At 36.6% G+C, this 23,133-nt stretch overlaps 1 protein-coding gene across 1 annotated transcript in view; it reads left to right on the plus strand.

The window, feature by feature from the left end:
• Positions 1 to 850: 850 nt before the first annotated feature.
• SCLT1 (sodium channel and clathrin linker 1) overlaps positions 851 to 23,133 on the plus strand; it is an 89,151-nt gene continuing 66,868 nt past the window's right edge. The window contains exons 1-7 of the mRNA XM_054563216.1: positions 851 to 1,322; positions 8,862 to 8,926; positions 13,294 to 13,352; positions 13,901 to 13,973; positions 17,606 to 17,661; positions 18,916 to 19,051; positions 21,874 to 21,996. Of these exons, the coding sequence (XP_054419191.1) occupies positions 1,289 to 1,322; positions 8,862 to 8,926; positions 13,294 to 13,352; positions 13,901 to 13,973; positions 17,606 to 17,661; positions 18,916 to 19,051; positions 21,874 to 21,996 (546 nt within the window). The 5' untranslated portion in view covers positions 851 to 1,288. The remainder of the gene's footprint in view (positions 1,323 to 8,861; positions 8,927 to 13,293; positions 13,353 to 13,900; positions 13,974 to 17,605; positions 17,662 to 18,915; positions 19,052 to 21,873; positions 21,997 to 23,133) is intronic.

The raw sequence follows: 23,133 nt of genomic DNA on the forward strand, positions 1-23,133 counted from the left end.
ACTATTGGCCAGCTTCAAGTTAACATTTTTATTGTCAGCATTGAAATTTATTCCAATGGTAACTGTTGGGAAAAAAAAAGACGAGTGTTAAATCCAAAGTCAATTTTTAATAATGGGAATAGTAATACATCCATAAATGTAAAGTTTTGCCTAATTCTTTTCTTGCAAAAACAAAACTTCTGTCTTTCCTTTATTTTATGTTTTAATGGAAGCAAAGTTATCTGTGAAGAAACAACTGCTGAATTCGCAGGACTTCCGGGGAACTTCTAACTACATGCCTCATTGCCACACAGTTAAATATTTAAACAACTGTCTCCTTTCCCCAAAGATATGCGCAGGGCACAACGGTCCTTGGGGTCGGGAGATCACCGAGTCCTTACTCAGAAATCCTCCAGAGGGTCAGCGTTGGTGGTGACCTCCGAAGGCGCCAGTCTGGGTTTCAGCCCCGACGCAGAACCCTAGAGCCTTTCCACCCACCTGCTTTGGGGAACGGGTTCTCCCACTCCAGGAGGGCTAGGTATCAAAGGTACTGGGGAATTGGAAACATGGATTTAATGACCTATTTAGGTGTACATTTGGGGGGATTTCTTTAAAAAAAAAAATCAAACAAAAAAGCAGCAGGGTTCCGCCGCCTGAACACACAGGCTCGCCAGCTTTCCCGCTGCCACTTTGCTGGCTCAGCTAGTTGTCATTTACGTTCCCAGCTCCGCTGGCTGTTTGACAGATAGCCAATAGCGTGCGAGGACGCTAGGAAGCGTGATGGCGTAAGTGCTGATGCCTGCGCGATGACGCAGCTGGCGTCACCGTCTCCAAGGAGCGGTCGGGGCACCGGTTTCAAAGTCGCAGGGCGGGCCGAGCGGACTTGCACGGCTAGCCCCGGCCATCCTAAAGTCGCCACTCACTTTGCTAAGGACGCTGCCGCCAGGCTGGCCGCTGGCTTCCTCGGAGCTCTCCAAGGTGGCCCGACAGGACCTCGAGTGACCCGCGAGACGTCTACATCCGCCCGCGTCCCAGACTCACCCGGCTGGGATTCGTGTAAATGGGGATCACAATGCACTTGGCAGGTCCCCAGCAAACCTGAAATCGGAAGTCTCTCGCCGGAGCGAGGGGCTCGGCTGGGACTCGGGAGCAGGAGGCGCAGCCCCTGCGGATGCCGCCGGACTAGGATGCCGATTGCACCACTGGGCAGCCTCCCGAGAGTCGCGGTCGCCTTGTTTTCCCGCACAGCGAGTTCTGGGTCTCTTCGAGGAAAGTCAAGGCGGTAAAGGGCCAAACTCATTTTATCGAAATGGCCACAGAAAGCGACCCTCTGGGAGAGAAAAGTAAGCTCCGTATTCCTTTATTGAGAATTCTCATACTTAATATTTAATGCCACCATTGACCAGTTACTATTTTGTGAATGCCCGTTGAGTGCATGGAAATTTGTGAAAACTTAAATCTGCTGCAGAAAAAGCTTGGTGGAATATACGAGGATGTGTATATGCTTAAGCAGAACCTTTTGGTAAACACTTGTATGTTCCTTCAGGACTTTGCTATAGGCACTAAACACGTTTGTTCTGCTTCTTGCACACTCTGGGGAAATTCGAGGGCAGTGCCAGGAAGAGGGTTCGAGTCTGCAGTTAGAGCCTAGAGGCACAGCTCCGGCCATTTGTTCGAGAATATTTCTTGAGATCCTTCTTTTTCCAGTTAAGTGTCAATGCTATACAAGCAGAGCTGCTTCCAAGATGAAGAGGACAATGCCACTCTCCAGGATTTAATTCAAGAAGTGAAATATATAAATCCATAAATACGCTGAAGCGGCAGCAACTGCTAACTCCTTTGCTGAATCTCTTCGTAGGGTTGTTGGCATAATTAAATTAGTATTGAAATATGTAAAGGATTTAGAATAATATCTGAAACATAGTGATAAGCAAATATTAGCTAGTACACACTTATCATTAACTGTGGTCAAGGAAGGTGCCATTGGGCTGAAATTCGAAATACTAATATGAACTTACAGTATTTGCAACATCGAGGGGATTAGGTCTGTGCTTAGTTGATGACTTGCAAGGAGGTTGGTTTGGATGGAATATGGTTTATACAGAGAAATGACAAGTGCAGCTGAAGGGACAAAGGGGGCAAGGCGCTGAAGGGCCTTTCCAGCTGTGTGTGGAGGAGTTTGGGCCATGGCACAGGTTACAGGACCCTCAGAAAAGAAATCTCTTGGGAATGACATGACCAGCTTGTGATGTGGAAAGCCCAGGGCAAAGGGGGCTGCAGTACAGCGCTGCGCAGCTAGGCGACTGGCATCTCGATAAGCAGGAACTAAGGTTGGTAGAGTGAGGATGGAGATTAGGGGATTGGGGAGAGAGAGGTAGAGGGCGACTGGGTTTTTGGCTTGAACAACAGGGAAGATAAGGGAAAAAAATGGTGGGTTCCATCTGGAAGCTTTATAGACCAATGGCGAAGAACTCAGCCTGTGGATGCAATCTGTCTGGACCTGCACCTTAGCCCATGCTCTTTCCAGGCCTTTGACCTTGGGTACGTCACTTAGCAACCCTGTGCCTCAGTTCTCTTGTTGTAAAATGGGTATAAATAGCACAACAACCTTCATGGGATTGTTCTGAGGATTAAACAAGATGATGCAAATAGAGCATTCAACATGGTATCTAGCACAAAGGAAGTGCGCAGTATATATTATCTAAAATCATCAATGACACAATAATGATACTTTAACATTAGCATTGTTTCTTAGGTGTGATGTGGGGTCATCCCCCACTGCATATGGAGGGCTAGCTGAACAGCGCCGGAGAGGCATGGGAATGAGGCGGGCTGTGAGCGCGTCCAGCTGGACGGGGAGAGTACCCGAGGCCGTCAGAAACTGTGGGTTTTGTGGGAACGAGCCAGCCCGAATTCTTATATAAAATTGAAGTAAAAAAAAAAAAAAAACCAGAGAAAAATGACTAGGGCAGTAGAAGCATAGTAAATTATTGCTGCAGCGGGGGGGAAGTGGCCGTTTGCTGGAAGCCAAGTTGAGTGGCAGAAGGGAGTCTCGGACAGGGCAGGAGCAGCAAGGCTCAGAGGTCAGACATAACGGTGCGTGTTGAGGAAGTTGTTTGCATGAAGAGGGAAGAATCGGTGGTGGGTGTTGATGACCGCCCCCACTTTTTTCCTTTAGCTGTAGGTCTCCCTATGAGACCAACCACCTAACCACCAGCTGGGTAAACCTAGGTAACTTGCCCTTCTCACAACTACCTCTGACTTTTTCTACCTTGGCTTCTGTTCATCTTGATTGCCTCTTTTCATTTGTTCCATTTAGATTTGGTGCTTTTGACCTGGCAATGCCACATGACACTGCCTCTTTATGATAAACCATCAGCTTTATACATCATAACCACCACCGATTCCACACCTACCCAGTCTTCTAGTAAACTTCTGGCATATTTGCGGTACACCAGTCTTCCACCTCCATCTGAGAAGGGAGATCTGATAGTTCTTAGGGACCCCTTCAAAGAGGGACCTGATATCAAGCCAAGAAATGGAGAATTCATTCTTGTAGCGGGGATTATGGACAGTGCAGATCGACTCATTGTTTTCGTTCATCCTCTTAATAGTGTCCTTCACAGAGCAGACCTTCCTAATTTTGATGGAGTTCAATTCATCACTTTGGGGTTTTTTGTAGATCTGTGTCCTATCTCAGAAACCTTTGCATAACCCAAGGTGGCAAAGATTTTCTTTTATGTTTTCTGCTAGAAGTTTTGTAGTTTTAAGTTGAACTTTTAGATCTGTGGTCCATTTTGAGTTAAATTTTGTACAGGTGGAGGGTAAAGGTCGAGGCTCACTTTTTTGCATATAGATGCTCAATTGAAAAAGGTGTCCTATCTCCATTGGAGACCTTTGCGCCTCTGTTAAAAACCAGTTGTCTAGCTCTGTCTGGTGTGGCTTGGTGGACTGAGTGCCAGCCTGCAAATCAAAGGGTCTCCAGTTTGATTCCCAGCCAGGGCACATGCCTGGGTTTGGGCTGGGTCCCTGGGGGTGCGGGGGCACACAAAAGGGCACACATTGATATTTCTCTCCTTTTTCCCTCCCTGCCCCTCTCTCTAAAAATAAATACATGAAAGCTTTTAAAACAAAAACCACTTGTCTATATTTGTGTAGATTCATTTTTGGACTCTATGCTGTTCCATTGATGTGTATGAAGTTTTATAATGTCCTAAAATCACATAGTTTTTTGCCTTCCAGATTTGTTCTTTTTTGGCGTTGTTTTGGCTATCCTAGGTCCTTTGCACTTCCATATAAATTTTAGAAGCAGCTTATCAATTTCAACAAAAAAAAAATGCTTGGATTTTGATAGGCATTGCATTGAATTTATTGATCAATTTGTGTAGAATGTATATCTTAATGATATTGAGTTCTCTGATCAATGAAAAGGTATATATCCATTCATATATCTTCTCATTAATTTCTCTCAACAATATTTGACAGTTTTAGTACATAGGTTTTGTGCATCTTTTGTCAGATTTATCCCTATGTATTGCTGTTTTTGATGCTGTTGTAAATGGTATTATTTCTTTACTCTCATTTTTTTTATTTATCATTGCTACTATATAGAAATGTCTTTTTGGGGGGGGGCAATTGTACCCTGCAACCTTTCTAACTCACTTATTAGTTCTAGTAGGTTTTTGTAAAATCCATTAGATTTCCTACATAGACAATGTTTTTATCTTGTGAAGACAGTTTTACTTCTTCCTTTCCAATTTGAATGCCTTTCATTTCCTTTTCTTGCCTCCTTGTACTGACTAGAACCTCCAGTACAGTGGAGTGGTCATCCTTGTCTTGTTTCTAGTTTCAGGGAGAAAACATCTGTCTTTCAAAATTATGATAGTAGCTGTAGGTTTTTCATTGATGTTCTTAATAGGTTGAGGATGTTCCTTTCTATTCCTAGTTTTTTGAGAGTTTTTGTCAGAATGGGTGTGAGATTTTTTTCAAATGATTTGTCTGCATTTATGAGATAAAATGTTTTCATTTTTAGTTTACTAGGATGATTTACGGTGATTAAATTTCAAATATTAAGCCTCCTTTCTTTTTGGAGGATAAACGCCTCTTGGTCTTGAAGTCTTATCTTTTTTATATATCGTTAAATTTTATTTTCTTGAAGTTTGTTTAAAAAAAATGTTTTTATCCTCACCCAAGGACATCTTTTCATTGCTTTTAAAGAGAGAGGAAGGGATGGAGAGAAACATCAGTGTGAGACAAGCATGGACTGGTCTCTACTCATAGCACCCAGACCATGAACTGAACGCACAGCCCCGGCCTGGGCCCCAACTGGTTGCAGAACCATTGTTCCGACCAACTGAGCCCCACTGACCAGGGCAATATTTGCTTCCATATGACAAGCAAAGAAAACAAACATAAAACTAAGTAAATTATTACAAAATTCAAACCTCAGGTAATCACAACCCAGGTCAAGATTGCTGGGACCCCAGAAGCAAATCCCCTTGTCATCATAATCTCCTCCTTAAAGACAATTGAAGATAACCATATCTTTAATTTTCAGCTAAAGTTCACTAGTACCTGTGTCTGAACTTGACATAAATGAAACCACAAACTGTGTGTCCGTGTGTATTTGGCTTCTTTCATTCAACATTATAGTTTTGAGATTTATCTATATCCTTGCATATAGGTGTACTTTATCTCATTCCTGTAGAGCATTCTAGTTTTTCAATGTATCATGTTTACCAATTTTCCTTTTTCTTTTTTTTTTAAATTTTATTTATTTATTTATTTTTAGAGAGAGAGGCAGGGAAGGAGAAAGAGAGGGAGAAAAACATCCATGTTCCCATCTGGACTGAGGACCATATTCACAACCCAGGCCTGTGCCCTGACTAGTAATCGAACTGGTGACCTTTCACTTTGCAGAGCAATGCCAGCCAACAGAGCCACACTGGTCAGGGCCATTGAGAATAATGCTTATCAATAAAGGCTATCAACCTGTTTTGGTCATGACCCGTGGTACACAAGCACACATATTTTGGTTGGTTTTCTTCCTAGGAATTATGTTTAATTTTAAAGTTGTACTAACTTACACTCCCTCTTTACTTTCTTTGTTCCACATTGTCACCAACATTTGTTTTTTAATTTTGTCTTTATTTTATTGTAACTTTAGTCTGTATTTTCCTGGTGCCTAATAAGTTGGGCAGCTTTTCTATGTTTATTGGCCATCCAGGTAACCTTTTTGTGAAGTGCCTATTCAAGTCATATTGCCACTTTTCTATAGTGTTGTCTACCTTTTAGTTGGTGGAATTTTTTTTCTGTATATTCTAGATATAAGCCCTTTGTCAGTTACATGTGTTAGAAATATCTTCTCTATGTTTACAGCTTGCATTTTTACTCTTTTAACAGTCTCATTTTGATAAACAGAACTACTTAATGTTAATGTGGTGCAGTTTATCAGTTTTTTCTTTTATGGGCAGTGCTTTCTGTGTTCTGATTTTAAAACCTTTCCCTACCCTAAGGTTATAAAGGTATTCTCTTTGTTCTCTTCTAGAGTTTATTGTTTAGCACAAGTTGATCTTCATTTCACCAAGAATTGATTTTTATGGATGATGTTTTGTTCTTTTCCATGAGGATATCCAATTGACCCAGAACCACTTACAAAAAGATTATTCTTTCTCCCGCTCTGCTCTGCAGTGCCACTTTGATCGTAATTCAAGTGCCCATAGATACATGAATATATTTCTGCATTCTCCTCCATTGGTCAATTTTGTTTATTCTTATATGATGATCATACTACCTAAATTACTGTAGTTTTGTAGTAAATATTGATAGCTGGTACATCAAGTGTTCCCCTGTTATTATCTTACAGAAAAGTCTTAGCTATTCTCATTTCATTTCAATCTATATTTTAGAATCGACTTTTAAATTTCTGAAAAATCCCCTTTGGGGTTATTAATTGAGATTGCATTGAACCTAGAGATGAATTTGGCGAGAATTGACATTTTGATGGTGCTGACGCCTGTAAACCATAGGTATCTTTCCACTTGTCTTTATCTCCTAAATGTTTCCTGGTTTGCTCTGCAAGAGTCTTACATATCTTCTGCTAGATTTATTTCTAGATATTAATATTTTTATTATACTTTAAATGATATCTTTTATTTTCTAACTTTATGTTGCCAGTATATAGAAATCTAATTACTTTTTGTATATTGACTTCTATCCAACAGCCTTGCTAAAATGTAATTATTGATTCTAAGAATGTATGTTTGTGTTCTTTTCCATTTACCACATACACACTGTAAATATAAAGACAACTTTTTAAGTCTTTATACCTTTTGTTCCTTTTACTTTCCTTATTGTGTTAACTTAGACCTCCAGTAGAGTACGACTACATCTCAAAAGAATTTATCTTTTGTCATTTCCAATTGCCAATGGAAAATTTTTAACATTTCCACCCTTAGCTATGATGTTTGTTGTGTGTTTATGGAGGGACCCATTATATTAAGGAATTCCCCCGTAGCCCTACATTCCTAAAGCTTTATCGTGAATATATCTTGAATTTCATCAGATGCTTTTTCTATAACTTTTGAGATGATTGTGTTTGTTGATTCTCTTTTCATGTGCATATTTTCTGTTACTTTTTGGGAGTGACCAATCTTTGTGATTTCCTTCACTTCACTCTCCTGGGTTTAATTTGCTGCTCTTTTTCTAACTTTTGGGGATGGATGTGTAGTTCATTGACCTCAGCCTTTTCTTCTGGTATATGCAATTAAAGTTATAGATTTCTCATTAAGCAGGTTTCAAAGTATTACATATTCACTACCATTCAGTTCACAGTACTTTCAGATTTGTTTTGTAATTTCTCCTGAGACCTGTGGGTTATTGATAAGTAATTTTTCAACTTCAGAGTTTGTGGAGATTTTCCCTTTACTTTTTGGTTCTCTATTGCAGTTTAATTGGGCTATTTAACATGCTGTCCTTGATTTCAGTCTTTTGAAAGTTGTTGAGACTTGCCCCATTTCAGTTATAAATGTACTGGGTACTGGGAAATGTTCTGGGTACTCGAAAGGAGTACTGAGCATTTATCGGGTGCCACGTTCTGCTGTAAATCAAAAATATCATCTTGTACAATACTTACTGAGGGCGCTTGGCTTTATTCTGGACCTCCTTTTCCATTGTCTCCTGCCCACTCCTGCTTACTTTGGATTGTTCATCCTGCAGTTTCTCCTCAGTGTGGGGGTTTTTCCTGGAAAAGAATTTCAGCAGATTTTAACAATTCTAAAGAATATGGCTACAGCTAATCTTTCCAACTCTTTTTACTTTGAGTAGCAAAAATTTCAAAATAAATGTGCAGAATACTTTTTGACTTCTGCTAACCTGAAGAGAAAGCTAGGAGAGACAGAAAATTAAAATTTTTGAGATCAGAAAAATTAGTTCTTAGCAGCTGTTCTTTTTCCCTTTGATAATAGTTGGTTTAGGTGTGTAGAAAGGGCCCAGCCCTGGCAGATGTGGCTCAGTGGATTGAGTGCTGGCCTGTGAACCAAAGGGTCCCTGGTTTGATTCCCTGTCAGGGCACATGCCTGGGTTGCGGGCCAGGTCCCCAGTAGGGGGTGCACGAGAAGTAACCACACATTGATGTTTCTCTCCCTCTCTTCCTCTCTTCTCCTCTCTCTAAAAATAAATGAATGAATAAAATCTTAAAAAGAAAAGGGGGAGCCCTATTCTAAGGTGGTATGTTAAAATTGATGATTCATTTTATTTTGAGAAGCAGTGGAGACTCCAGTTTTGAGTTGGCTATATCAAATAATAACTTATTTCTAGTTTTTAAAAATTGAACATTACCCAATGAACTACAAGTTTGTTTTTCTTTTCTTTTTATTTTTCAGATCAAAGACTAAATGAAATTCTTAGGCCATACCAACTGGATACTTCCAAATATTCAACAGTACAGGTATGCAAATTCATTAAGGTCTAACAAACTGGTTCATTTTGGTTGTAAATATAGCTACATAAACATGAATCAAAATAAATTCTACTGTGGACTATCTTCATGTGAAGTTGCCTACAGCACTTTGAGATTTTACTTGCAATTTTGATTCTTATAAGGAGGAAAGCTTGTTTTTGCTTGACGAATGTAAATTCTTTGACCATAGAAATTGCCCTTTTTTTCAGGGTTGGAGCTTACATATTACGCATGATGTTTAAATGTCTGTATTTTAAAATGAGAATTCATCATTGTTTTGAAACATTCTAAAATTGTTCTTCAGGATACAGCCAGTTGTAAACTTTGACTCCCTGGGTTCTCATAATGACAGAAGTGCAGACCAACTCAGAATAGCAAACAATATATGACAATGTTTTTAATATATCTTTTCCTTGGGTGTATGTTTTTATATAAATATAGTGTTTAAATTTTTTTAACTGATAAGGTATACCTATTGGTGGAGTCTGAGTTACAGAATATTAAAAGAAAAGCTATTGCTCCTAGATTAGTGATAGCTGTTTACTGAATTATAAAGGAAGTGTTTTGCTTTCAACGTAAGTGAATCTTGTAATTAAAACTGAAATTGTTTTTAAGGTATTAAAAAAAGTTATTTTTAAAGTATTAAAAAAGAATAGTTTGGTTGACTTGAGCATACTTATCCTCATGGGTATTTTTTTTTACCCCAACGTATACTCAACATTTAGCTACTGCTCTTTGTTTTCATTTCCAAAGGCCAGACTCAGAGTCCGAGGGTCTTGAAATTATCCATCCACTATTCACTGTGTTAATCATATTATTTTTCTTACGTTATTTTGTTATGCACATTTAACTAAGAACTATTAGCATTTAGGCAACAGAGAATCTTTCATAAACTATAATCTTCATCATCTTTTTAGAGACCAATGGTATCTAAACCTTGGTCTGATTCTTAGGTTCTTTTGCTTCTCTTTCGTATCTTCTAAAGTATTCCTGAAGGGAGGATTCAAACATAAGACTGACTTTAAAGCCTGAGAAGACTTCTGGGCGTGGTGTGTTGCATCATATCTACTGGATGCTATGGCTGATGTGATTATGAAAGATGATTGTGCCAGATAAACCAGTGACTCTAGGTGGCTCTTTAGATGTACCTGCATTATGCATTGTGGTTATAATTCGTTAAAGCCTAATGGTAATGTACCAAGCAGGGACATGTCTTCCCTTACTTCATGGGGTACTCCATAGTGAAATTATAGCTTCTTTAATTCTCAGAAAGTATACGTTCTTCTCTTCCATGTACTGTTATTGTCATCATACAATTGTATCTTCTTTCCTGTCTCTTCTTTTTAATGGCAGTGTCATGTTGCGGCCTAGGTACCCCCTGTAGTCTGTTGTCTTTTCAGAACATGTGGCTGTCTCAAGACTCCACTCCTCGCAGTCTCACTCTTCCCTGCATGGCTTGTAACAGTAGGAGGGGAGGTAAATAAGAGTAAGATAAAGGTGGTTTAAGATTTGAAAATAAATCAGTGTAAATCACCATAATGGCAGGAAAAAGAAGGAACAAATGTCTCTCAAGAGATCTAGAAAATAATTGATAAAGTCCAATTCCTTAGGATGGTAAAAATGTTCAACAAACTAGGAATAGAGAGAAACTTCTTCAATTTGAAAGACTAGCTACAAAAAACTAAATATGCATTGTCCTTGATGGTGAAAAGTTGAATGTTTTCTCCCTGAGAATGGAAATGAGCCATGGGTGCATGCTAGAATCACTTTTACTCAATATCATGCTAACGTCTGAGCAAGATGACATAAAAACTGGGAAAGAGGAAGTAACTCTATCATTATTTGCAGAAAATAAGATTGTATATGTAGAAAATCCAAAGAAAACAGATTTTAAATTGTCAGACTTAATAAATTAATTTAGCCGTCTCTTTGAATACAAGGCAAAATTGCAAGTTTAATTTCATTTCTGTAAGTAGCAATAGTCAAATTGACAATGAAATTTAAATAGTGATGCTACTTATAATAGCATGAAAAACATTAAAGCTTTAGGAATAGTGATAATGAGAAGTGTGTAAGGCTTGAAAACAATAAAATATTGAAAAAGTTAAGGAAAATGAAATAATGTAAGGATGTACTATGTTCACATTGTAAGACTTATTAATTCGATTCAATAAAATCTCAATCAAAATGGTACTAGGATTTTTTTTTCAAACTTCTGAAGCTGTTTCCAAAATTTATAAGCAAAAGGCTAAGAAGAGCTAAGGCAATCTTAAGAATAACAAAGCTGGAGAACAGCACTAGCAGATGTCAAGACTTACTGTAAAGCTCTAATAAGACAGTGTGATATTCACTAAGGATAGAGAAGTAAACCAGTTGAACAGAAGAGAGTTCAGAAATAGCTCTACACATGTCAGATTTCCGTTTAGAAAAAAAAAATTAATCTTGATTCTTACGCATGCTATTCTCAAAAGTCACTTCTGGATTGATTGTGTATCTAAATGTGTAAGGTAAAATAACAAAGCTTTTAGAAAAAAATTTATGGGAACAAATCTCTCAATTTGCAGTAGACATGTCTTCAAAAGGACACAAAAAACAGTAATCATAAATAAAATGACATAAAATAAACTAAGTCAAAATGAAAGAATTTTTTAAAAGACTATTAAGTAAAAGCAACTTATAAATGGTAAAACATATTTGCAATCTTGGAAAAACTCATGCCAGGTTATAAAAAGAATCTCTTCAAATCAATATCAAAAAAAACTCAGAAAAGCAGGCAAAAACTTGAACATGTAACTTCACAATGGTCAATAAACTTATAAAAAGGTGTTCAACCTTGCTGTTTGTCAGATAAATACAAATTAAAACTGCAGTGATATACTACTACACATCCAGTGACTAAAGTGAAAGACAAATCCAAGTGTTGACAGTGATATGGAACAACTTTCTTAATATTGCCAGTGGGTAAGTCAATACAGTCGCTGTTTAAACAGCCTGACACCCACCCTGGAAGCCCTCAGATCCACCCTGGGTATGCCCACAAGAAAACACCTTTGTAACATAATATTCTTGGGTTTACTCGGGTCTTCTTTTATGTCCTTCGGTCAAGTTAATTTTTCAGCAAAATACTGCAACTTTTTTTTTTTTTTGGTTTTTATTTCTCAAGTACTACCTTTTGTTACAGTAATGAATAGAGTTTCTTTCTATTACATTTCTAATCATTGCTAGTATTTGGGAAGGCTACTTTTTTATGTTGATTATCTGGTAACTTAGTATACTCTCTTATTAGTTCTAATAATTGGTAGATTCTATGTAAATGGTCAAATTATAAATAATACTGGGTTGACCCAAAAGTCTATTACATTTTTTCTGTATGATGGTTCTAGTAGTGCTTAATTGTCTTTAACTTCATTCAGAATAATTCTGTAAGGTTATATTGTGACAGCTGTCTTATCAGCATGTTTTTTTTTTAACTTATCAAAATTGGTGAATTTTTGTGCAGCCATTTTAATATTGAAGATGGAAGAAAATATGCAACATTTTCAGCATATTATGCTTTATTATTTCAAGAAAGATAAAGATGGAATTGAAAAGTAAAAAAAAAAAAGATTTGTGCAGTGTGTGGAGAAGGTGCTGTGACTGATCGAATGTGTCACAAGTGGTTTTTGAGGTTTCTTGTACTATTGACATTTTTGGCCAAATAACTCCTCGCTGTGGGGCTGGCTGTCTTATGAATTGGAAGATGCTTAGCAGCACCCCTGGCCTCTACCCACTAGAAGGCAATAGCGGGACATAGCTGACATATTCAAAATACCCAAATCAATAAAGTTATTGGTGAAAATGAAAAACGTGTCTTTTATTTTATGGAAAAAAATGTAATGGACTTTTTGGCCAACCTAACAACAATATTTTATCTTCTTTTTCAACCTTTAAATCTTTGACCACCTGCTCTTGTGACAGGCTGCATTGACTAGAGCCTCTAGTTCCAGTTAAATTTTAGCAAAGATGATGAAGCAGCCTTGTAATAATGAATTTAATGCAGTGTTTCTTATGTTTCATTGTGAACAACAGTGATTGAAGTAGGTTTCTGGGTAGGTTTTCTTTTTTTTTTTTTTTAACAATTGGAGGAAGTTCTTTCTATCTTTACTATGCCAAGAGGTTTTATTATGTATGGGTGTTAAAATTTACAAAGTACATTTTTAACATCAAATGAGATGGGTTTTTTGCCTCCTTTTTCATTGCATTAATAGATTTTATAAGGTTATAAAAATTTTAATTGTATTTAATTTTAAAATACTGTCAGTTTTGGCTAGAATGACCTGAGAAAACCCTTTAAGAATAAGTATTCTCTCTCACAGAAAGCTGCTGTCAAAGGAGAGGGAGATGACATATTAGAAAACTCAATAATTGACCAAAGGTAAGGTTGAGTTACCAGAAAAGTATTATTTTCTTAATTATACTTAAGTATTATGAAAATAATTCCTGTAGTGTTAGGAACGTTTATTCTGTGGTCCTCTATACAATAGTTACGTTTGAATGATCTGTCATTGAACTGAAAAGAAAACTAACTCATATTATAGTCTCCAAGACTGGCTCTCAACTGGGGTGCTTCTGCCTCCCACCCCTCCCCAGATATCTGACAATGTCTGGAAACACTTTTGCTTTTCACAGCTGTGGAAGGTGAGGGTGCTTCTGGGATCTATTGGGTGAAGCCGGGGATGCCGCTAAACAACCTACAAAGGACAGACCCGCTCCCCACAACAAGTAAATTATTCAGCACAAAATATTAACTGAGCTAAGGTTAAGAAACCCTGGTTTAGGAAAAAGGCAAAGGATTTTTTCATTGATTGCTATTGGTAAAATAAGAAGAATAGTCTAAGTTTTGATGTACAATTTATTTCATAAGTTACGTATTTACTAAACCAAATTGAATCGAATGCACCTCATCTTGTATTTTTTTTTTAGCTTTATAGCCCCTCTCATTACTGAGTATGATAAGCATCTGGACGAGCTAAATGGGCAGCTAAAATATTACCAGGTATGACATCCTAGTTAACCAAGCTTTTTCTAATATTTTATTATAAAAAATAGTAAAATAGACTCCTTTTCTTTTTAAAAACATTGATAAGGAAGAAAATATTTAGCTCTCATTAAGTGTGTGTTTTTGGGTGTCTCTGTGTGTCTGTGTGTGAAGATTATCTTGGGTTTGCTGTATAATCCAGTGTTTCCTTGCTCCTGCTCTCTATCTGGCAGGAGTTTCTCTTCAATGCTTAGAAGCACCCCTTTGTCTGTTATTTGCTTACATCTTTATTTTTCCCCCAGAAAGACTCAAAACCATCTCTCATCTTTTTAGACCTTTCTCTTTACCATCATTTCATCTGTTTCCCATTATTTTGAGAATGGATTATTTCCCCCATTTCAAATATTATGTCTGTCAGATTTTAGAAGCTTTTCTGTTTGTTTGTTTGTCTATTTTTAGAGAGAGAGGAAGGGAAAGAGAGAGGGAAAAAAACATCAATGTATGGTTGCCTCTCGCATACCCCCAACTGGGGACCTGGCCCCCAACCCAGGCATGTGTCCTGACTGGGAATCAAACCAGCGATGCTTTGTTTCATGGGCTGGTGCTCAATCCAATGAGCCACACCAGCCAGGCCAGATTTTAGGAGTTATTGATCCATTTCTAATATAAGCTTAAGCTCTACCAGCTTGTTTCTAAAACCTCTTAGTAATTAGAGTTTATTTCAGGAGCAAAGAGGAGTGAAGAAACAGAGGAAGCTGTCTATATAGACAGATTATTATTACGCGTCCCATACAGCAGGCTCATGGAGAACTAGAATAATAATAGCACATTATTGTTTGGGATACTATCTGAATTTCAATTAGCCACATTTTTAGAGTATACCTAATATTTATGACCTGTTTCTTTGATTTGAATTTTTTTTTTCATTTTCCCTTCAAATTTTGACCTTTCTGATTACTGGATAACCATACAGTCGAAGAATTTCTTCAGTAGATGCTTTGTGTCTCCAGCTAAGCCCACCATGACAAGATGACCTCTTAGGGTTTAATACCCTCATCGTCGTGTTGGGCTGCCAATCTCTGCGTCAGTTTAGTTGTGACAAGAGTAGCAGGGTTGAGTTAATTTAATGCAACTAGAAGAATGTATAACAACATTATATAAAAACAACCCCTTGAGACTGATTTCCTCAGAAAGGGGCCATGAATGTGGCAGACACCAAGGACTTTGTATCTCTTTCTTTTCTTTTCATGCATTGACAGCAAGAAAGCCTACCATATGCACTGAAGTCTGGCACATAGTAGGCCCTCAATTTTTGATGTGTAAATAAATGTAAGGGCGTATTTGGACAAGATGATTACATCTAGCATAACAATCTCCTATTTATAAAATAATGGTTTGATACATAGCTTTACTGAAAGAACATATAATGTTTTATCTTCTAAAAATAAAGTTTTTCCATTTCATTTGAAATTATTTATTCTTTCCATTTCCAGAATCAATGTCTATAAACTTATAAAATGATTCTGTAGACCCAAATTTCAAAAACAAACATTTCATTAAATTTGTAGTTTCTGTTTTATCACATTAAGTGTTTTCCTAGTCCATGCTACGTGTGCTCTTTAGCCTGTGGTCATTTAAGTTTTGAGCCAACCACAGTATTGTCTTTTAGTCTTTCTATTTGACAGTAGCAACAGAAAGCTCTCTTTTGCACAAATGGCATTTTGTTTTTATTTAGGACTAGTGTACTTTAAGTTTCTGCTGAATTCACTGTCTTGGGCTTGTTATAATGATGTATGTGGTTTTGATTGTTATAAAATGGAATAGCTTGTTATCTTGAAATTAAACTGTTCTAAAATTTTAATTTTTCATAGCCTTCATGATTTATATGTCTCCCTAATTGGCTGCTTTACCCCGGGGTTTCGCTCCCTTTCCCACGGGGCGTCCTCCGCCTGGGAGTGAGAGCACTGACTCAGCGACGGGAGGGGAGCTGCCAGCCCAAGGGTCTGCGATAAGAAGAGCTGCTACTTCTAGAGAGATAAAGGATGCTGAGAGCTACTCCTGACAACAGTTGCTCACACAGATACTGTTGATTAGAACTAGGACTTATGATTTATCTTAATGACCCAGACAAAAAATAGTACGTCTTAAAAGCAAGAAAAGTATCGCTATAATTCTCTGTCTGAAAGATTTTTTTCCCAGTAAATGTAAGTAATAGGCGGAGATTTGATGATGTGAGAGGTACTGCTGAGATTTAGATTCCTTCCAGCTACTAAGTATTTTGAAATATTTTACACTAAAAAAATCTTTGGCATGACTGTAGTGATCCACCTTTAGTCCTAGCTAATGCATATAGATTCTACCTAAGAATTATTTCAGTAATAAAAACACTTTACAAGATATTCTGACAATTTTGCAACTTTTAAAGATCAGTTTTGTTTTTTTTTAATTAGAAAGTGGAGATGCTTGCTGCAGGAAAGTCCAGACCTCTTGTTAGCATGGCGCTCAAAACCTGCCCCGTCTTTTTAGTGTTATCTACCAACTGCCATCGCTTGTGCACGGTGGGATCTCAGGCATCTGGTGGTAACTTCATTCATTTTGGTTTCATTGTGATTCAGGCACAGCAGGGGCCCAGAGGTCCATCCTCAGCGAGGTACGCAGATGGCTGCTACCGAGTTCAGGCCGCCCTGAGCTCCTGTGGCAGGAAGGGGGCGAGGCTGAGAGCATTGCCTTTCGCACCTTCCGGGCCAGGCTCCCTCTGCGTGGCCCTGTCCCCCGGCCTAGAGGCCCAGTCAAGGCTAACGGAAGATGAGGAGTTGGTTGCCTCTTGGTTTTAACTGGATTTTGCTCGGCTTTCTTCATGCGCTTCCCTTCCCACTCCCTCTTACCGACAGGACAGCCGATGATCGCGCTTGTGTTGATCTATACGTCTCCCTGCCTGAAATGCCCTTTCTTTCCTTCTGAAATCCCATCATCCCTTTATCCTTTCAGAGGAAATCAATCAAACCGTCCTCTCATCCTCTCATTCCCCTTTTATTTTATTCTTCTTTGTATTTTAGTCGGTTTTTTTCCTTCTTTCCTACTGAAGTGCATGTTAGTGACCACATGGGTTTGCTGTAGCAACCTTGTACAGTGCAGAGAGTTTAGACAATTAATAAAGGTAGTGAATCAGAGACTGAAAGAAATAATACTAAAGAAGATCTTTACATATTATCTTTTTCACCATTAACATTTTACTTCTTAAAATGCAAGTGCTTACATAGACTTCACCTAAACGAAGGTGAATTAATTAAAATACATATCCATGGTAAAGGGAGCATCTGGTATTTGTTATAGTGACAAAATGAAGAATGTCTTTCATCTCTTTTTTCTGTAAACATCTACAAATCATAGGAATTACATTTATAAACATTTCTCAATGTAATGTGTCATATGAAATATTTTTATTTATATTCTATTCAAAATGAATATTTTAAGTTCTGTGTATCACTAAAATATTCATATTTAATAGAGTTTGTTAGAAGTAAGGAATAGTTATTTCTTATTTGGAGACTAGTGTCATAGAATGTGATTGCTTGCATGCAAATGGGTGACTCAGTGGAGATCTGATTGTTTGGGAAACGTATGCCTAAAACCATATTTTGTTCTTTTAGAAGCACATGGGTGAGATGAAACTACAGCTTGAAAACGTCATCAAGGAAAATGAAAGGTATTGTATCAATTAACCATTGGTTCTTGATTGTCTTGGATACATTTTGTTGTTATTTGATATTTATGTAGTATATTTATATAGTGTAACTATATTTACATAGTTACAAGTACAGTCTCTTGGGTCTGATTTCTTGTTTGATTCCTGCCACCATCAGTTAGTAGCTATGTGACCCTGGACAAGGTACTTGGCCTCTTTGAACTGTAGTTTCTTCATCTCTGAAGAACAAGAAATAGGGTACATGATGAGCATTTTATAAATGTTAGCAACTATTGTTATGAAATATACTGATAAAACAAAAACCTGCCAAGCAACCACCCAACTTAAGAGCTACTGTGTCACCGCACGGGGCCTCTACCCACGCGTCCCTTCTCTAGCCCACCCTTCTCGCCTCTGCAGCAGGCTGACGCTGTCTCGAATTCTGTATTTGTCATTTTCTTCTGTTTAAAAGTTTTTATAGATATATGCATTTGTAACACTGTATTATTTAGTTTTTAGTTTTATTATTAATGTGTCCATAGTAAATAATATTTTCTGCTTATAATTATATGAATTGTTTTGAAGTTTTTCTGATACTATAAAGCTTTTTTCACCTAGGTTTATATAATTTTAAAATAAAACAATCAGTCTTTTAATTTGTACCTTTCTATGCTTTTTTTAAGTTGTTTTAAAGTATGGATTATCTGTAACTTAGTTTAATATTTATTTTAAGTTGAATTTAAGGTTTTCAGAATTATGGTCAAGCCATGTAAGAATGTGCTGAAAAAGCACAATAATCTTGATTTCGTAACTAGCAACCGTTTCAATGTCTGATCATTAACTGAGATGAGTAAAATGTTAAATAAGTTTTGTGAAACACAATGAGGAAAATAACAAATAATTCTAAAGATTTAATAACCCATTTCCATTTAATTTACTAGAAAACTATCACATTTTTAATATTTTTCTGAATGTCTTATTTTATCAATTAAAGTATAATATCTGAATTTTACCTTTTTGAAAATTTAAAAACTTCTTAGGAAAAACTGAATTAGACCTGAATGAATTGTGGCCGATTTAATGCATTTGAAATTGTAAAATAATCATTTTATTCTTACAGTATTGAATGGTGATTAGACACTTCTAATTTCTGAAAATTAAAAATGTTTATGTAAAGAATTATTTTTGACCCAAATGTTTATTTAACCCTGAAACAGTAATTAGTGTTACTAAAATGAATTTAGATTACTACTGTGTTATTACGATGTCCCAAAGGCTGCACAGTGAATTAAAAGAAGCTGTTGAAAACCAGTTGGAGGCCCTTCCCCTTGGCGCCGAGATGAAAAATGACATATATATAGATGATGAAACAGTCAAGAATCTTCAGGAACAGTTACAACTAGTCCAGCAAGTGAGTGACATATCTATTTTTTAAAATATATTCTGAATAAACAGAGTTTTTAAAAATCTGTGTTAAGTATTATTTATGAATGATGATAGCAGAATAAAAAAATTGTCAAAATGATTTTCTACAATTTACACATAGTTAACAGGTAACAAAACTTTTAAATAATACTCTGTTAAAAATTTAGTTGTCAAATCTATTTTAATTGAATCATAAAGCTTGTGACGTGAATTTATTTTAAAAAATATTTTAATGTCAAAGGACATTTTTAAAGAGAAAAATCATCAGTTATCCACTTCCCTGAATTTATGTTTATTTTTCTTTGTTTTCTTCCATTTATAAAGATTATAGAATTATGTTATTCTAAAATGATACTTCTAGAATTATGTTCTTTCCTATTTTATCCTCCCCCATGGTATTAAAATATTTGGGATGCCATGTTGTATGTATTCTGTTTTCAGTCCTAATTATTTGAGATTATACATAAGGAAATTTTATTCTAATTTGCAATTTTATATCCTAGGTTTGTCATATCATATATGGATTTGAATCCCTATTCTTCTTTCTAGCTGTGTGCCTCAGTTTCCTCATTTATTAATGGGGAATAGAAACTCTACATTACAATTTTGATTTTATAGTTATCTATGAAAAGTCATATTTTTGTATTCCTTGGAAATTTGGTTTTGGAATTGTTTACTTATAAAAGTGATATTTCAGGTTAATCAGATAGGTTGTATTTACTTTGATAAGGAGTGTGTATTTAACACTGATTTTTTTTTTTTAATCTGTAAAGGGAAGGAGTTTGAAAGGCGCTAGAAGGGAGAAGTATGAGGAAATCATGTTTTTTACTTTGCTCTAGACTAGTGTTATCAGGGAGGATTTATAAATGTTTATGTAGAAGAAATATGTAGTAGTTTGTAGTTTCAGACTGCTAAATTGTAGTTTCAGAAAACAAAATTAGAAAAATTAAGATGTCTCTAAAAAGCATCTCTCCATGGCAGTTTTGTTGCTCTAATTTCCAGTGCTAAATTTTATTAAAACTTGAAAATTACTTATTCTTTTTTAACCATATTTTTTTAACTATAGTTTTTAAAACCATACTCCCATTTCTTACCCTTTTCTCCTCCTATCTTTATCTTTCCTCGCTCTGCCTTTCCAGCTACATCTTGGTTGGTCCCAGTTTTTGCACATTTGGATCAGGTTTTTCAACAGAAGATTTGGTGAGGTCCGGTTTGAGCGATCAAAAAGGGAAAAGCAGCCCTAGCCAAGTAGCTCGGTTGGTTAGAGCATCATCCCTATAGGCCAAGGTTGTGGGTTCGATCCCCCGTCAGGGCACACATTGATACAAGAAGCAACCGATGAATACATAAATAAGTGGAACAATAAATTGATCTCTCTTTCTATCCCTCTCTTCTCTCTCTAAAATCAATAAATTATAAAAAAAAAAATTTAAAGGTAAAGCAGATTGACCACAAATTTTCCCACAAAGGTTTCTCTCTGACTCTGCCATTGACTTGCTGAGGAACCCTGTGCAATGGCCTGAACTTCGGTTTCCACTTCTCTAAAAAGAAAGTAGTGCTTTCTACATGCTCATTCAGTGTTTCTCAGACCCTTTGGTTGCAGAACTCCTCTTCAGGATGCTTAAGAATTATTAAGGACCCCAAAGAGCTTTATGTTTTTGTAGGGTCTATATCAGTATTTATTGTATTACAAATTTAAACACACATTTTTTAAAACATGGGAGCATAAGAACACATTCCAGTACCCATCAGGGCGATGAGAGCATCACACATCACATCATAGAAACTTTGGGAAATGCCACCATACTCTCATCAGAAGATGAGAGTCAACAAGGCAAATGATACATTTACTTCACTGCAAACATAATTTTGACTTTGAGGATCCCCATACCCCACTTTGAGAATTGCTGTATTGAAAGAATAATGACTGGAGAAGATTCTCATATAAATGCCAAGTGAAAATAGTATAATACAAACAGGACACTCTATGATTTCCAATTTCGTTAAAAGAAAAAAATACAAATTTTTCCCTCAAAATCACATTTATAAACATCAATATGGCCAACATTTATAAAATTATAATCAGATGTTAGCAATATTTACTGTCAGTTGGTAAAAATTATAGGTAATTCTTATTTTCTCCTCCATTTTTGCTGTAGTTTCCTAATTTTCTACAATAAACATTAATTCTACAATCACAACAAGTCTTCTACTTTACTGGGGGCAGTTTTTGTTGTCAGTAATTTCTAAGGCTTACACTCTGTTGAAGAAGGAGAGTGATTTAATCCATATCTCTGATTTAAGAGTTTTAATTTTACCTATAAAATCCAAATAAAAAGAAAATTGCAAGGAAAGAAATTTTCACCTTCCGTTTATTCTCTGAATTACTAATACAACTTCATATCATCAAAAGTATTACAGTGAGCCCTGACTGTACTGTACAGTGAATATTACAGTGTGGCTCGGTTGGTGGGGTGTCATCCCACAAGGCGAAGGATCGCCAGTTCAGTTCCCGGTCAGGTCAGGGCGTGCGCCTGGGTTGTGGCTTCGGTTCCAGTCGGGGTACATCTGAGAGGCAACCTATCGATATTTCTCCTTCGCATTGATGTTTCTCTCCCTCTGTACCTACCTTCCCCTCTCTCTAAAACAGACTTTTTTTAATATTACAATTATACTATCTTCACACAAGTTCTATTTTAATTTTGTGACTTTATATATGAGAATTTATTCTGTAAATGAATGATTAATTTGTACTCTAGCATAGCCTGCTAATAATTTAATGAGTTCTCAAATATTTTCGTTTCATAGGAAAAAAATCAGGCCGTGGAACTCTGGCAGACTGTTTCTCAGGAGCTGAACCGGCTGCAGAAACTTTACCAAGAACACATGACTGAGACCCAGGTTTATGTGGCCGAAAGTCAAAAACAAAAGGTGCTCCAGGGTATCATGGTTTTCTTCTATATCAATAAGAAATCACATTCTGGTAAAACTCAGTTTTAGAGAGGCCTGTGTTTCTAGGGTGTCATTTATGTTAACAATAAATAGATCTTTAATGATTAAAAATCTTTTGAACAGATAATCAAAGCACTTCCTGTTATACATTGGGTTTGATAATTTGATTAGCAGTGAAAGCCGTATTTAGTGTGAAGAAGCAGCTATTAGATTATTATGTATAAATGGACTTCTAAAGCTTTTATATTCTTGGTTTCCTACCTGGCTTAAAAGAGACAAAAACTGTTCATGGATCGCGACCAATGAAGAAACCTGCTCAACTATAATGGCAACACTATGTAAAATGAAAATTTACACCTTTAAATGTGACCTTTCACTAAAATAGATGGCAAGTTTATCTAACATAAATTAATCAGAATAGAATTTTACCATAGGAAAGGATCTCAATGGTTCCTTAAATACTTTTTATCCAAAACAAGAATCATTCTATACTCTTCCAAAGTGGAATATCAATTTCAGTTTATACTTCTGTTGACAGGAATTCCCTATCTCACAGGATCATCCATTTCTTTGGAAAATCTGCTTCCTTTATCCTTTTATTTGTCCTTTTTCTGCTAGGCACATTGGAAACTACAGAGAAATTCCAACTTGGATGGCTTTTCTGTAGCTACTGAGAAGGCAATGCTTGTAATTGGCAATTTCTACCTAAAGAAGACATAATAATACTGACATGAGGCTTTGCAGTTTACTAAATAACTTTTCTTTCTGTGCCCTGGTTTGAAAATAACCCATGTGATCTGACCCATAAGACTTTCACCTCTGAGATACAGAAACCACATCTAAAATAAGTACATTCTTTTAAGGTTGTTTCCTTATTTGGGTCAGTCACCTAAGCCATCAGGCTTTTGAGTTTTTTTCTTTCACCTGAATGAGATGATGTTTGCACTGGAGCATTGCAGTAATTTCTTTTCACAATACTTCACAAATAATACTATGATCTTATTTCCAGTTATTGATCAGCCTTTAATTCTGTCATCTGACGTATTAACAGCTCCTCCCAGCTGTCTGTCACCCGCACATGTAATGTTTAATAGGAGTATAACAGACAGTCACACG

The sequence above is a fragment of the Pteronotus mesoamericanus genome, unplaced genomic scaffold (assembly GCF_021234165.1).
Source record: "Pteronotus mesoamericanus isolate MK-2021 breed Mesoamerican mustached bat unplaced genomic scaffold, CSHL_Meso_final contig_163, whole genome shotgun sequence".
Classification (NCBI taxonomy): domain Eukaryota; kingdom Metazoa; phylum Chordata; class Mammalia; order Chiroptera; family Mormoopidae; genus Pteronotus; species Pteronotus mesoamericanus.